The sequence below is a fragment of the Lutra lutra genome, chromosome 7 (genome assembly GCF_902655055.1).
Source record: "Lutra lutra chromosome 7, mLutLut1.2, whole genome shotgun sequence".
In the NCBI taxonomy this organism is placed as follows: Eukaryota; Metazoa; Chordata; class Mammalia; order Carnivora; family Mustelidae; genus Lutra; species Lutra lutra.
Window position 1 is genome coordinate 74464639 of NC_062284.1, and position 14348 is coordinate 74478986.

General features: G+C 51.4%; 1 protein-coding gene across 2 annotated transcripts; it reads left to right on the forward strand.

Annotated features, from left to right (window-relative positions):
* The first annotated feature begins 1088 nt into the window (after positions 1-1088).
* On the forward strand, positions 1089-10239 carry PCK2 (phosphoenolpyruvate carboxykinase 2, mitochondrial). Of its 2 annotated transcripts, XM_047736897.1 has the most exons (11): positions 1102-1239; positions 2489-2634; positions 3255-3500; positions 3947-4131; positions 4218-4421; positions 4776-4963; positions 5242-5404; positions 5650-5868; positions 7972-8109; positions 8589-8684; positions 9146-10239. In XM_047736897.1, exons 3-11 carry the CDS (start codon positions 3304-3306, stop codon positions 9598-9600), a joined length of 1845 nt encoding a protein of 614 aa, XP_047592853.1. In that variant the 5' UTR covers positions 1102-1239; positions 2489-2634; positions 3255-3303; the 3' UTR covers positions 9601-10239. The 2 variants fall into 2 exon arrangements, with proteins under 2 accessions (XP_047592852.1, XP_047592853.1); XM_047736896.1 differs by lacking the exon at positions 2489-2634 and having other exon boundaries at positions 1089-1239.
* The last annotated feature ends 4109 nt before the right edge of the window (positions 10240-14348 follow it).

A 14348-nucleotide genomic window follows, 5' to 3' on the forward strand; every position in this document is an offset into this window, starting at 1 on the left:
GACTCTTATAACATAAATCAGGGAACTGTAGCTCTCCATCCCTCTGCTCTGCTTCCTCCAGGCTGGCTTCCATCTAGGGCCGGTTCCTGCTTTGCAGTGCCAAGCTGACACCCAGCAGCTCTGGGTTTATACCCTACCAGTTCAGCAACCCCAGCAGAAAGAGAGCCCATTTTTAAAGTTTACACAAAAAGCCCCCAAGAGGGACCTCATGTCCATCTCTGAACATTCCCAATCACTGTGGCCAAAGTGAGGGACGTACAAATTGGCCGAACTGAGAGCCTACCCGCAGGAGACCCATCTGATCACATGGACTGAGGAGGTGGTTCCCCAAAGGAACGTCAGGGTGCCACTAGCAGAAAGGTGGTGTCAATGCTGGGCAGGTGCCTACCATAGACATGTTTGAGTTGGAGGCCCTATGGCGTTTGGGGTGACACTCGGTGGTCTCAAGTTGCAGAGAGATGTCTGGATGGAGACATAACTTGAGAAATTATCTGAGGACTTTTACGTGGTGGTTGGGTGGGACAAGTTAGTTCTCCAGGGTAATGTGGCAAGAACAGCGAGGGAAGAGGCCCAAAGGAAACACTCTGGGGCGGACAGGCACCACCATTTCATGGGGAGGGAGAAGAGAGCCCTCATCAGGAGCAGAAGTAACAGGGATGTGGGAGTTGCGGACCAAGGGAACCTTAGTCCTGGGGCTATGGAAAACAGAAAAGTCTGGGTCTCAGAGTGGTCAGTCCCCAGGAAAAGAGAAAAGGCAATGTCCAACCCCCGGTTTCTGGACTTCCAGCCTCCACGGGCCCCTGCCCTGGCCTCGCCCCTCGTTTCTGGCTTGTTTGCCACCCCAGTGCCTCCCACTCCCTATCTCTCAGGAGCAAGAGTCCTCAAAGTTACATCATGTGCAGGGGACCGGGCAGGGCGGGTGGAGGGGCCTCGCGGAGGCGGGGAGCCGAGGGGGGGATGCGGGGCGTGGGGCGGTGCCTGGGCGGGCCTGGAGCCCGGGGACCCGGGGAGCTGGCCGAATGGCAGGGCGGAGAGAGGGTCGCGCCGGCCCTGCTAGGTTCCGCCCCCGCGCCCTCCCGCCCGCCTCCTTTTTAAGCGCCTCCCGCCCAGCCTTCGCTCCCGCTCGCTGCGCTCCCTCCTTCCCCGCCTTCCGTATCTCCCCGGCTCCGCTCGGTTCTCTTGACCACCCCGCAGCCCCCGCCCAGGTGCCATGGCCGCTGTATATCGCCCCGGCCTGCGGTGAGTGAGCCCCAGCCCGGGGCCGACCCGCACCTTCCGCCGCGCTCGCCCCCCGGGGCTGCCAGGGGCGCTATCCTGCCCGCCCGCCTCCGCCCGCTTTCCCAGCGGAGGAGGCGGCGGGTCGGGGACGAGTGTTTCTCGATCCCTGGCCTCTCGGGCCGGGCGTCTCGCGGGAGATCTGGGGCGGCCTCTGCCGTTCTGGGTCTCTCCGCTTCCGTCGCCTCCTCCCCCTCCCTGCTTTGCCGGTCTCTGACCGCGCGGTCTCGACCTGCCACTCTCAGAACTCCCTCCCCCTCCTCGCTCACCCCCGCTGAGCCCTGTCTCCTCGTCTCTTTCTTTCCCTTACAGATGTAACCCTTGTGCCTCAGTTGCGTTCAGAAGCGGTAGGGCCCCGGGGTCAAGGGTGCATGAACTCCTGGGTGATTGAGCTCAGAGCTCCCCAGAGAAGGTAGAACGTAAACCTTTATTTTCCGTTCTCCGGGAAACTGGAACCTGGAGGGAAACCCTGTGGAGCCCGGGACCTGGGGCTAGGGGAAGGAGGGAAACAGGATGAAGAGGGGAACAAGTTGCCTTCAATTCTGATATGGCTGGCTTCAGCCCCTGTCCAGGACAGAAGTCCCTAGGCCCTTCTTTTTCACAGCTTCCTGTCTTTCCTCTGTAGCCTCCCTTCTCAGGATTTGTTACAAAGTCTGAGCTGACCCCATATCTCTCCCACAGCTGGTTCCACTTTGCCAGCCCTGGCTGGGGGTGGTCTCTGGAGCAGAAGAAAAGGAGAAGGTCCCACTTAGGGGACTGGACAGGAGTGGGGGAGCATCACCAGGGACTTCCTGAACCAGGCCCCCTGCGGGGAGAAGCTCTCCCCAAGACTGGGTGTCTTTCAAATTAATGCTTAGGAGTCCTCTTCCTCTGCCCCTGTGGCCACACTGGGTGTCCATCCCTCTTTATCTTTTGGAAGCCAGGCTCCAGCTCCCACCTCCATGGTCTGAGGGTTCTCCTTTCCCCAGCCTTACAGCCTCTGAGCTTTTCGCAGTCTGATGTTCCCCAGCTACTGCTAACACCCAAAGCTCTCTTGGCATGTGACCTCTAGGGGAGGGACAGGGGCACGCAGTCTGAAGTGTGGAGCAGTTTCTGGTGGGCGAGGCCTTGGCATAGGAGGAGGGCAACTTCCCCCTCTTGGCCTTTGCTCTCTCTGGGTCACTCCACCCTGGGTCCAGACCAATCAGAACAGACCCTGCTTTCCCTCTCCCAGGAGTATGAAGGGACAGACAACAGGGACCCTGCCCTCCCGGCAAGGGCATGAACCCCAGCCAGTGACATTCTGCAATAATCAGCCTTCTACCCAGTTCAAAGACACCTACCCAATGGCAACATCTTACGAAACCCTTGTTGGCCCAGGTGGGCAGCCCTGGCTCTGATGCCTGGAATCCCAGTATCCAGTTACCTACTCTCTGTGTAAGAGCCCTAATCTAGAAACCTGGGACGGTCCCATCTCAAAGACTGGGTCCTTTGCTGAGGCTTTCACAGTCTTACAGCATACACACCGGAAGAAAAAAGGAAAAAGAGCTGCTTTTTTTTAACCTATGAAAACTATGCTTGAGAAGGGGAAGAACAGGGATGAGAGCTTCAAATACCAGACACACGAAGCTGTCAGCAGGGCACAGCTTATTGACCCTGGGCCACAGGGCACCTCGTCATTTCCAGCATCAACCAGACACAGTTAAACATGGGTATGGGCTTAGCCTGCAGTAACATCAACATGCCTCCGCATACACCCCACATAGGCCGGCGTGTGCCTGTATGCTCGCTGGGCAACATCTGTCCCTCACCAAGAATCGTGAAGGCCACGAGATAGGTGGACCAAACCCATCCCACACATATTCCAACCTGCCCTTCTGGCCTGCGCCCAGACCCACTCTAGCACACTCCCTGGCAGCCCCCAAGCTTCCTGTCCCCTTGACTTGCCCATCTTCCAGGAGAACACCCCGCTCATTCCCTCTCTGTTCCTTGTCTTGCAGGCTTAGCTGGCCTGGGCTGAGCCCCTGGGGCTGGTCCTCATGGCGCAGCATGCAGACCTTGCGAGTACTCAGTGGAGATCTGGGCCAGCTGCCTGCTGGGGTGCGAGACTTTGTGGAGCGCAGTGCCCGCCTCTGCCAACCTGACGGCATCCACATCTGTGACGGCACCAAGGCTGAGAACACTGCCACACTGACGCTCCTAGAAAAGCAGGGACTCATCCGAAAGCTCCCCAAGTACAACAACTGGTATGCCCTGAGCCCCATAACCATGAGACGGGGGCGGCTGCTTAGACTGGGCCACTGTGGATTTAGCAAGACAAAAATCAAATTTAATGAGACCATCCCAATGGAAGGAGCAAGAATGGGACCTTTGGGGGAAACAGAATCAGGAATTAATGGGACTGGTCTGTATTTTTATGTTAAGGAGAGAAGCTTATATAAGTAAAAACCTTTGCCTTTTTTCTTTCCTTTCCCAAGTTTAGAGAGTTTTTGCCAAGAGCCTTTAGAAGGCTAGGCCAAGGGAACTAGCCCCTTAGATGGGACAAAATCTGGAGGAGGCCACTGAGGTGCAGACCGATGGGAAGAAATCAGGCCCACAGAAGACCTAGAGTCAAAGTTGGACCTGAAAGCTTGGGTCTGGGGATGAGGGAGATCGGCTGGCCACATCTTCCTGATAACCCCTTCTCCCCCAGCTGGCTGGCCCGCACAGACCCCAAGGATGTGGCACGAGTAGAGAGCAAGACGGTGATTGTAACTCCTTCTCAACGGGACACAGTGCCTCTCCCTGCTGGTGGGGCCCGTGGGCAACTAGGCAACTGGATGTCCCCAGCTGAGTTCCAGCAAGCTGTGGATGAGAGGTTTCCGGGCTGCATGCAGGGTAACCGGGGCAGGGACACAGAACCAGGGACACCGAAAGTATGAGCAGGTTAGAACCCCTCATCCAGGTTGCCTTTTCCTCCACAGGCCGGACCATGTATGTGCTTCCGTTCAGCATGGGTCCTGTGGGCTCCCCACTGTCCCGCATCGGAGTGCAGCTTACTGACTCAGCCTACGTGGTAGCAAGCATGCGTATTATGACCCGGCTGGGGACACCTGTGCTTCGGGCCCTGGGAGATGGCGACTTTGTCAAGTGTCTGCACTCTGTGGGCCAGCCCCTGACTGGACAAGGTAAGCGCCTGCCGTGCCTAGAGGAGAACACAGACCTGCTTGCCCTCAGAGGAAACCCCAAATTCTACCCATCCTCATTAGTGAAACACCTAAGTCCCAAAACTCAGGGCAGCAGTCTGGGCTGGGGGCAATGCTATGTTGGCAGAGCAGTTTGCACAAGATTGAGAAAAGTCATTTGTCCCGGAACAGGGACATGGGAGCCAGTGGCTTTTAGGAGGTGGGGAGTCTTAGCCACTCATTGGCACCACCACTACTCCTAAGTGTCTCTCCTGCCAGCCCCGATCCTTCCAGCCCCTAACGCCCCAGTTCCTGATGCCCCTGCCAGCAGTCAGCCCATGACCACATTGTCCCCAGGGGAGCCGGTGAGCCAGTGGCCATGCAACCCAGAGAAGACCCTGATTGGCCATGTGCCTGACCAGCGGGAGATCGTCTCCTTCGGCAGCGGCTATGGTGGCAACTCCTTGCTGGGCAAGAAGTGCTTTGCCCTCCGCATCGCCTCTCGGCTGGCCCGGGATGAGGGCTGGCTGGCGGAGCATATGCTGGTGAGGGCTTGGTGAGGATCCCTGCAGCTTTGGGGAGCAGGGCGGGGGCGGGGCCTGGCCTCACCTCCCCACCGCCAGGTGCCAAGCTGGTGGGCAGGGACTCTGCCCCAGTGACTGAAGCTCTGACTTGCCACCACCCTCGCCCTGTGGCGAGGCGTTGGCACCTGTTTTGTGAATAAATATTTGTCCTCCCTGTTAATCCATAGCTGTCCTTTCTATGCAGACCATAACTGACCTTTGGTGACTTCTTCCTTGTTCCCTCTCTCCTCAACACACAGATCCTGGGTATCACCAGCCCCACGGGGAAGAAGCGCTACGTGGCAGCCGCCTTCCCCAGTGCCTGCGGCAAGACTAACCTGGCCATGATGCGGCCAGCGCTGCCGGGCTGGAAGGTGGAGTGTGTGGGGGATGACATCGCCTGGATGAGATTTGACAGTGATGGTGAGAGGCCCTTGGCATCATACTCTCGGTTCTGGCTTTTACTAGAATATGGGAGTCTCCCCTCCACTGCTCCTGGGGGACCTGCCCTGTACCTCCTAGCAGTCCAGCCACCCTAGAGACAAAAAAAATCCTTCCCCATTAGATACAGGGGCCAACTCAGGGCAAGGAGGAGCAGAATAGAACCTTCCATGGCTGCACCTCTCACCTCTTCCCGGTTGGCCCTTTTCTGTCACTTCTCCTAACAGGTCGACTCCGGGCCATCAACCCTGAGAATGGCTTCTTTGGGGTGGCCCCTGGCACCTCTGCCACCACCAATCCCAACGCCATGGCCACGATCCAGAGTAACACTCTTTTCACCAATGTGGCTGAGACCAGCGATGGTGGAGTGTACTGGGAGGGCATTGACCAGCCTCTTCCGCCTGGTGTCACCGTGACCTCCTGGCTGGGCAGACCCTGGAAACCCGGTATGTGGGGTGGGGGAACTGTGACACAGCCCCCCGGGCTCAGCACCTTGAGGATGTAAAAGCCTTCTCCACAACCTGCAGCCATCCTCCAGGACCTCTGAGAGGCACAGGAAGTTATGAATAGTCCCAGTTTCCAGCCCCAAGCGAGATTTGAGGTCAAGTCCCAAGTCTGCCAAGTGTGGGCTTTGGGATCTGACTCAGTTGCTTGCCCTCCGCATCAGTTACATAGAGGTGGTTCCCAAAGTAGCTATCTCATAAGGCTGGTGGAGGGCTGAATAATGCATGCAAAGGCTTTAGTGCAGTGCCAAATACATAGCAAATTCTCCATAAAAATAAGCTGGGTTTTTTTTTTTCTTTTTTTTTTTTTTTTTTTTTTTTTTAAAGAAAAAGTGAGGACTGTTTTGAAAGTTTTTACACAAGGAATTGGGCTCAAAGCACGGTCCATAAAGTTTGACCCGTTAGGAAGGAGGGAGCCTGCCCCTCCCCCTGCTGCTTGGCTTCCACCAACCACGGTATAATAACTATTGTCTAAAGGTCAGTGTTGGGGCTCCTGGGTGGCTCAGTCAGTCAAGTGGCCGACTCTTGATTTCAGCTCAGGTCATGATCTTGGGGTTGTGAGATGGCACCCCTGTTGGCTCCCTGCTCGGGGAGTCTGCTTGAGATATTCTTTCTCCCTCCCCCTCTGCTCCCCTCTAAAATAATAAATCTTGTTAAAAAACAATAATAAAGGTCAGTGTTGTTAGCCTCACCCTTCCCATTCCTCCTAACACACACACCCCAATCAGCCCTCCAGGCAAAATCAGACCGCTCTTTAGCCTCTTCTAAAAGCTATTTCTCAAGCCTGTCATTGCCCCTGGCGCCTGGCAGTCCTGTTCCTCCCCAACCCCTGCACTCTGGACCTTCTGCAGTCAGAGAGCCCTGAGACCTAGGGATGGTAGCAAAGAGGGGCATCCTGGGGAGGGCATGCTTGTGGTCGCTGAGCCAACATTCACGTTTTCCTGGACTGGCTGAGCGTGCCTCCCTCCTTATCTAATCACCCCTCACTTTCTCCTCCACCATCATTAAGTCCTCCGTGGCCTCCCCACCCAACTGAGAAACCCAAGAAATGTTCCTACTTCCCTGCAGGCTCATTCCCCAACCCTTTCATCATCTCTAGCTTCAGGCATATAACTAGGGTGTGTTGTGCCCAGCTGCAATTCCCGGAATAATACCGTGCCCCAGGGACCTGAATTGGGGGTCATGGAAGTGCAAGAGGCTCTTACACACTGGAGCTGAGGGTGGGGAAGGGGACACAGTGGCGGGGGGGGGGGGGGGGGGAGGAATGGCTTGAGAACTCCCTTGATCACCGCTCCCCCCAGGTCTGACCAGCACCCTCCAGCAGAGAGGACACCATGTCCCTTCGGGGTCCCATGGTGGAGCCTTATACATGTGCCACTGACTTGTTCCCATCCCTTCTCCAGGGTACCTGACAGGCCAGATGACCTGCGCCCCTCAGGTTAGGCCTGCCCAGGTTATGTCTGACTTCTTCCAGCCCTGTCACTCCATCTGGGTCTCCACTGACCCAGGGAAATCACCAGCATTCTGCTAGCTTCCAGATCAGTTCCTGTTTACTTTTTGAATTCCTCAGAAGATCCCATCTTCCCTTATTTGCTGATGGAAAGTCAGTTGTCTGAAATACTGATTGGATAGTCTCATTTTTTTTCCTTTAGGTGTGTTTGAGTGTTTCTTAAAATAATAATCCCAAAAATAAAGAAATCATTTCTGGGATAAATTTTCTGTTCTAACCTTTTGCCAACATCTAAGCCCATTCTCTTGAGCGCTGGTCAATGCCAAGTAGCTATAGCTTGGCATAGATAGTGGGATCTTGCTAAACCCCAATTCCTTACCCATTCTTTCTCACGTAGCTTGACTTCAGCACCGTTATTGATAAATAACCTGATCTTTTGGGGGAGATGTCCTGGCTCCCTTCTCCCTGCTCCTCACCACCCAAGGTTGCAGGGCATTGATGATACAAACAAATTTTGCAAGAGTGCTTGCAAAAGTGTGCGTGTGTTGGGAGTGGATAAATCCTTGAAAGTGACAGTAGTTGTATTTTCCTGCCAGGGGACAAGGAGCCCTGTGCCCATCCCAACTCTCGCTTTTGTGCCCCGGCTCGCCAGTGCCCCATCATGGACCCAGCCTGGGAAGCCCCTGAGGGTGTCCCCATTGATGCCATCATCTTTGGAGGCCGCAGACCCAAAGGTGAGCATGCCTTCTCAGTAAAGGGCCTGGCTCTCTCAGGGCCCACTTCCCTCTTGTACTTAGAGCCTCAGCCTGGGGGCGCCTGCGTGGCTCAGTGGGTTAAAGCCTCTGCCTTCAGCTCAGGTCATGATCCCAGGGTCCTGGGATGGAGCCCCGCATCGGGTGGGGCTCTCTGCTCATCAGGGAGCCTGCTTCCTCCTCTCTCCACCTGCCTCTCTGCCTACTTGTGATCTGTTTGTCAAATAAATAAATAAAATCTTAAAAAAAAAAAAAAAAAAGCCTCAACCTGGATTGCCAGCTATGGCTCTCTGTCTCTAGAGCTCTCCCTAGAGAATTCAAAATTAAGGGGAGGCATGGGATTTGAAAATGGGAGAGCAGAAGTCCTAGCAGAGTGAGACCAGGAGTCAAGATTACCAGAGGGGATGGAGTGAGGGTCCAAAGAGAAAAGCTGCCTGTGACCCTGGTCATTTGTGTTCTAGGAGTACCTCTGGTATATGAGGCCTTCAGTTGGCGCCACGGTGTGTTTGTGGGCAGTGCCATGCGCTCAGAGTCCACTGCTGCAGCTGAACACAAAGGTGGGTGCCCTCCCTGTGCCCCTCTCCTGTGTACCCACATTACTGCTCCTCTCCCTTCCTGAGCCAGGCCTTCCTCCTGCCTGCCCTCCCCATGTGTCTCTTGTCCCAATCTCTTCTCTTCACCCTACTCTGAGGAAGATTCCAGAACCACCAAAGTTTAACCACTCCCTCAGCCGGTGGCAAGGTGTCTTTTGTCTTCTCCAGTAAAGAGGAAGAGTCCTGGGGTGCCTGGGTGGCTCAGTGGGTTAAAGCCTCTGCCTTCAGCTCAGGTCATGATTCCAGGGTCCTGGGATCAAGCCCCGTATCAGGCTTCTGCACAGCGGGGAGCCTGCTTCCCTTCCTCTCTCTCTGCCTGCCTCTCTGCCTACTTGTGATTTCTGTCTGTCAAATAAATAAATAAGATCTTTAAAAGAAAAAAAAAAAGGAGGAAGAGTCCTGACCCTTCTTGCTTCCCTCCCCAGGGAAGGTCATCATGCACGACCCCTTTGCCATGAGGCCCTTTTTTGGCTACAACTTCGGGCGCTACCTAGAACACTGGCTGAGCATGGAAGAGCGCAAGGGGGCCCGGCTGCCCCGCATCTTCCATGTCAACTGGTTCCGGCGGGATGAGGCGGGCCGCTTCCTGTGGCCAGGCTTTGGAGAGAATGCTCGGGTGCTGGACTGGATCTGCCGGCGGCTAGAGGGAGAGGACAGTGCCCGAGAGACGCCCATCGGGCTGGTGCCAAAGGAAGGCGCCTTGGATCTCAAGGGTCTAGGAGCCGTAGACACCACCCAGCTATTCTCGCTCCCCAAGGACTTCTGGGAACAAGAGGTTCGTGACATTCGGAGCTACCTGACAGAGCAGGTCAATCAGGATCTGCCCAAGGAGGTGTTGGCTGAACTGGAGGCCCTGGAGGGACGTGTGCGCAGAATGTGACCTGAGGCTCCAAGCTAGCAAGAGAGCACAGCCCCCTCCATCCCACCCCACCATATCCCCCATCTAGGGATAGGAGAGCAAAACAGGCTTGGAGAAAATGTGAGCAATTTGATACAACCAACATGTGAGTGCCATGAGACCAGGCCATAGACCTTCTCCGACACTCTGTCCATTAATAAGAAATGCTCGTTCGTTTTCCACAACGTTCATGCTGTTTTCATTCCTGCCTGTCTTCATGGGCTTTTAACGCCAATTTCACGGTCTTCTTCCTGCAGCCCTCCAGGCAGCCAGAGCCCCAGTGCAGTCTGGCCTGGCACAGCCTGGTGAGAGCCAGGATCTCACTCCCAGGCAGCCCTGCCACTGAGCCCACAGCAGTAGGTATTGCTGCGAGAAGGCACATCAACTCTGTGTCCCAAGGTCTTAAAAAGATGGGGGCCTCTGCGGGCCACTCAGTAGAACTTCCAGGCCTAAAATTCCTGATCTCCCACTTGGAGACGCAGAAGCCTCTAAAACCCCGTGCCCCAGGGAAGCGATTCCATTGCCCATTGTAAGATCTATTCTTCCTCCTGCCTGACCTAAAATTGGGACTCTCAAAGCATTCATGAAAGCTTATTAATATTAAGACAGCTAACTCTTTTAGAGTGCCTCCTATATGCTAAGTACTGTTCTGGGCAAGTTACAAAACAACGCTTTGAAGCAAATGCCATATTATAGATGAAGAAACAAAGGCACAAAGAGGTCAAGTAATTGCCTAAGCCCACAGAGCAAACAGTCGAGCCAAGGGTAAACGGTAACTGTGGACACATCTCTCATAGCAGCGTAGAACTGTACAGCTATAAGGCCTTTAGATGTCCCCTGTTCCATGCTTCTTGAACTTAATAGTGTATATGAATCATCTGGTGATCTGGATAAAATGCTCATTCAGCAAGTCTGGAGTGGCCAGAAGGTTCTGTTTCTCTTACAAGCTCCTAATTGATGCTGATGCTGCTGGACTGGGGACCATCATTTAAGTGGCAAGGCCTTGACTTAAATCCTCAGAAATCAGCTTTAGAAGGGAGACCGCAAAGACAACAACGATCCTCCCTAAATCAGGGCCGTCAGCTGAGGGAAAGCTTCGCCTCTGATCTGAATCAGGCTGAGGGAATGTATAAACCGAGGTTGGTAGGTTTAAGTCTGCACCCAGAAAATGAGGATAAACTTTAACAAGTAAGATGGGATTGCTGGGATTGCCTCAAAAGAAAACACTGGAGGAGGAAACACCAACGGTTTCATAGAGAACAGCCAATAACTAGCTACACACAATGTGTGGGCAGAAAAGAATCTAAGGTCAGAGTGGACCAAGTGCTAAAACACAGTTAGCAATGGAGTCTGTTGACTTAAAATTATATAGGCAAGTCCTCGGCTTCAGGAACAGCATGTGATAAGTGAGAATAGGATCAGAGGCAGCATAACACAGATGTTGGCCACACAGTAGTGTCGGGCCTGAGATGCCTCTGAGTATCTTCATCTGTAAAATGGGGGTGTGCTGCACCTCAGTGTTGTTAGGAAGATTAAAAGGGTCAGTGAAACCAGGCACTCAGAACTATGCCTGGCAGGAGTAACCATTGACTCTTAGGAGCTCTTGCTGTTCCTATATTGATTGTAGGAGGCCTTATAAGCCTATATCAATATTCCTGACTCTACAGATTAAGAGGAAAATGAACAATGTCAATAAAATTTAGGGGAGAAAAAAATAGGTTTGGAAATAAGTCCCTCCGGGAAAGAGGCGGGGACCTGGGGTTCCAGGCCTCTCCTGGTATCTAAGTGCTCAGTGATGTGAAGGTATGAGCCTTGAACATGATTTTGGTGATTAGAATAAAATTGGGCTGCATGCCCTACAGATACATGATAAAACAGAGTTAACACATTTTAATTAACCTTTTTGTTTTAAATCATTTTAAGTAATTTCTATACCCAATGTGGGGCTTGAACTCACAACCCTGAGATCAAGAGTTGCATACTCTTCTGAGTCAGACAAGAGTCCCATATCTTTTTATTTTAAAATAAAACACAGGTACAGAAAACCATGAAAAAACAGAAGTATAGTTTAATAAACTAACAGAAAATGAATACCCTTTAGACCATCACCCAGAGAAAGAAACAGAACTTTGCAGACATCCAAAGTTCCCCCACCACCCCACTGTGTTCTTCATCTTCATCACAGCCTGTCCCTCCTGGCATAAGTGGATACTATGGTGCATGATAAGCATGTCCTTTCATTGTATTTTTGTAGTTTTATCACCCAAATGGATCTTTGGCCATTATAGTTAAGCTTCACCCATTTTTAAGAATCTCCTATGCCTTTGAAGTCTCTTTCAGTCTACAGGTTCCCTCTCCATTCCTTTCTTTTCCCTCAATTTAACCATTGAAGCATCCAAACCTAGATGCTCCATGCCTAGATTCATTAATTTACTAGGGATTTCAAACAGCCATATCCAAACTCTGTCATAATAGTTGGAATGGTTATACGAAAAGACACCCCTTTGGGGGTGCCTGGATGGCTCAGATGGTTAATTAAGTGTCTGCCTTCTGCTCAGGTCATGATCTCCAGGTCCTAGGGCTCTGGGCTCAGCAGGGAGGCTGCTTCTTGCTCTGCTTCTTCCTGTTCCTGCGTGCGCACGTGCTCTCTCTCTCTCTCTCTCAAATGAATTAAAAAAAAAAAGAAGACATCCCTTCATTTTCTGTTTCATTATTGTCAGGTACAGTTTATAGAAAAACAGCATGATAATGGATTCTTTTCCTATATTTACCATCTTCAATATGATGATTTGGTTTCCTGTCATCCTGCAAAGGGTAAACAATTAGTTACCCACACACACAACCCATTATGAACTCCTGGACTTAAACATACTTAACGTTTACTGAATTATCCTTTTAATGCTCAAATTGTCCCAACTTTGGCTGTAAGAACTTGGCTCCTGAGTCCTTTTGGCATTACCCTGATAGTGTTTGCTGGCTTCTTGCTATCTGATAAGCTAAGTTGTTCCAGATTCATCTTGTACATTTCCTGCCCCAGACCTGGAATCAGCCATTTCTTCAAACTTTGGCTGCTTTTCATGGAAAATGGTATTTTAAGATCTAAGTGGTAGGAGTATACATTGCTACTGGATTGGTCCATTGTTTCTAGATCTTTTCAATGGGTAAGGATAGTAAATAACTTCAAGAGTTCATACTGACAGCTCCTACTCAAATTCCCGGCTAAATTTTTAACTTCTGTATCACATCTGTACCTCCTATCTGCCACGCAAAAAAATTCTGGTTCTCAAGGACACAGGCCATGAGAGTATTAGAAATCCCATAATTGCTAAGTTGCTTTACAGTCAACAGATTTTAAGTCCTAGGTAAATTAGCATACTTCTCCCTTTCCTTCTGCACAGGATGCTACAAGAAGATAATGTATAAACCCTTGTCATCAGTCACTTCGGAAGACAGAACTTTCCCTTGTTTAGCCCAGAACTGGACATGTGTTGGAGGAGCTCTATGCAGTCGCCAGGCTCCAAGGTGGGGTGGGGAAGAAGGAGGACAGGGTTAGCCAGAAAAGGTGGGGGGGGGGGGGGGGGGGGGAGTGTTCTCCTCTCCTCTCTAACCTAGCCCGCCCTCTAGTGGGAATGCTGATGAGGAGGAAACAGCCAGAGGCAGGTCAGACAGAAAGTCAACTAGCTGACATTTACTTAGCAATCACTAGAACAGGACCTAAAATGGGTGCAAAAGGTAGAAAAGCTCTCTGTGGCTTTAAGTGGCTTCAAGTGTAGCTGGGAAAAACAGAAGCTGCCCAAATGAGAAGCACTGTACAAAATGCACCAAGCAACAAGCCAACTTTCAAAGTCATGACAGGGAAGGTCAATAGTTTCTCAAAATGACTTAATTATTATTATTTTAAAAGAAATGCTATTTTCCTTCAATGGAACACATCCTCTTTAAATGTATATGAGTATTTATATCTTAGGATAAGAAATACTCATATACATTTAAAGAGGGTTTTAGGGGCCTCTAGGTGGCTCAAGTCATGATCCCAGGGTCCTGGATCTGAGCCCTGGGATCATGACCTGAGCTGAAAGCAGAGGTTTAACCCACTGAACCATCCAGGCACCCCTGTTGAACATAAATCTTAAGGCTAGATTTAGTATATAGGTCCCAGCTAGATTTCTGGAAGTGGTACCACTGGATCATGAGGGAGTCCACTGATAGAGACAAAGTTTCCCCCAGATAAGAAATTCTCCTGGGAAGGTGCAAAGGTGGAAACAGCACAGAATTTATGGGCATATTTACTTGGCAGAAATAACATAAAATGAGACTGACTAAAAAAAAAAAAAAAAAAAAAAAATAGACGACCAGGTTAGGAAGTCTGTATTTGAAACAATAAACAACCACTTGTAGGTTAAGAACTAAATGCGGTTGGGGAAAAATCTTTCCAGCGGATCAACTAGGAGAGGCAAGAAGTAATGAAAATTTGATTTTGGGTAGTGACAGTGAAAACAACTTCAACTAATTAGCTAAAGAATCTATAAGACTTGAACTATATCTAAAGGGCAAACAGGAGGGAGAGATTTTGTTTGTTTTAATGATTTCAGATTTTCCAGGGTGGATAACCCGGAAACCACAGAATCCTAAGGTCTCAACAAATGTCACAGGGAAATTGACTGTAAGTTACCTGACCATTAGAGGTGGGTGATCGGCAGAACAGACTACATAATTAAGAGCCCAGAGCA

Bases quoted from the DNA above. Each gene is read 5' to 3' on its own strand.
- PCK2 (XM_047736896.1), top strand. From the start codon at position 1,211: ATGGCCGCTGTATATCGCCCCGGCCTGCG. The intron at 1,240-3,254 runs GTGAGTGAGCCC...CTTGTCTTGCAG, and splicing joins GTATATCGCCCCGGCCTGCG to GCTTAGCTGGCCTGGGCTGA. The intron at 4,964-5,241 runs GTGAGGGCTTGG...CTCAACACACAG, and splicing joins GGCTGGCGGAGCATATGCTG to ATCCTGGGTATCACCAGCCC.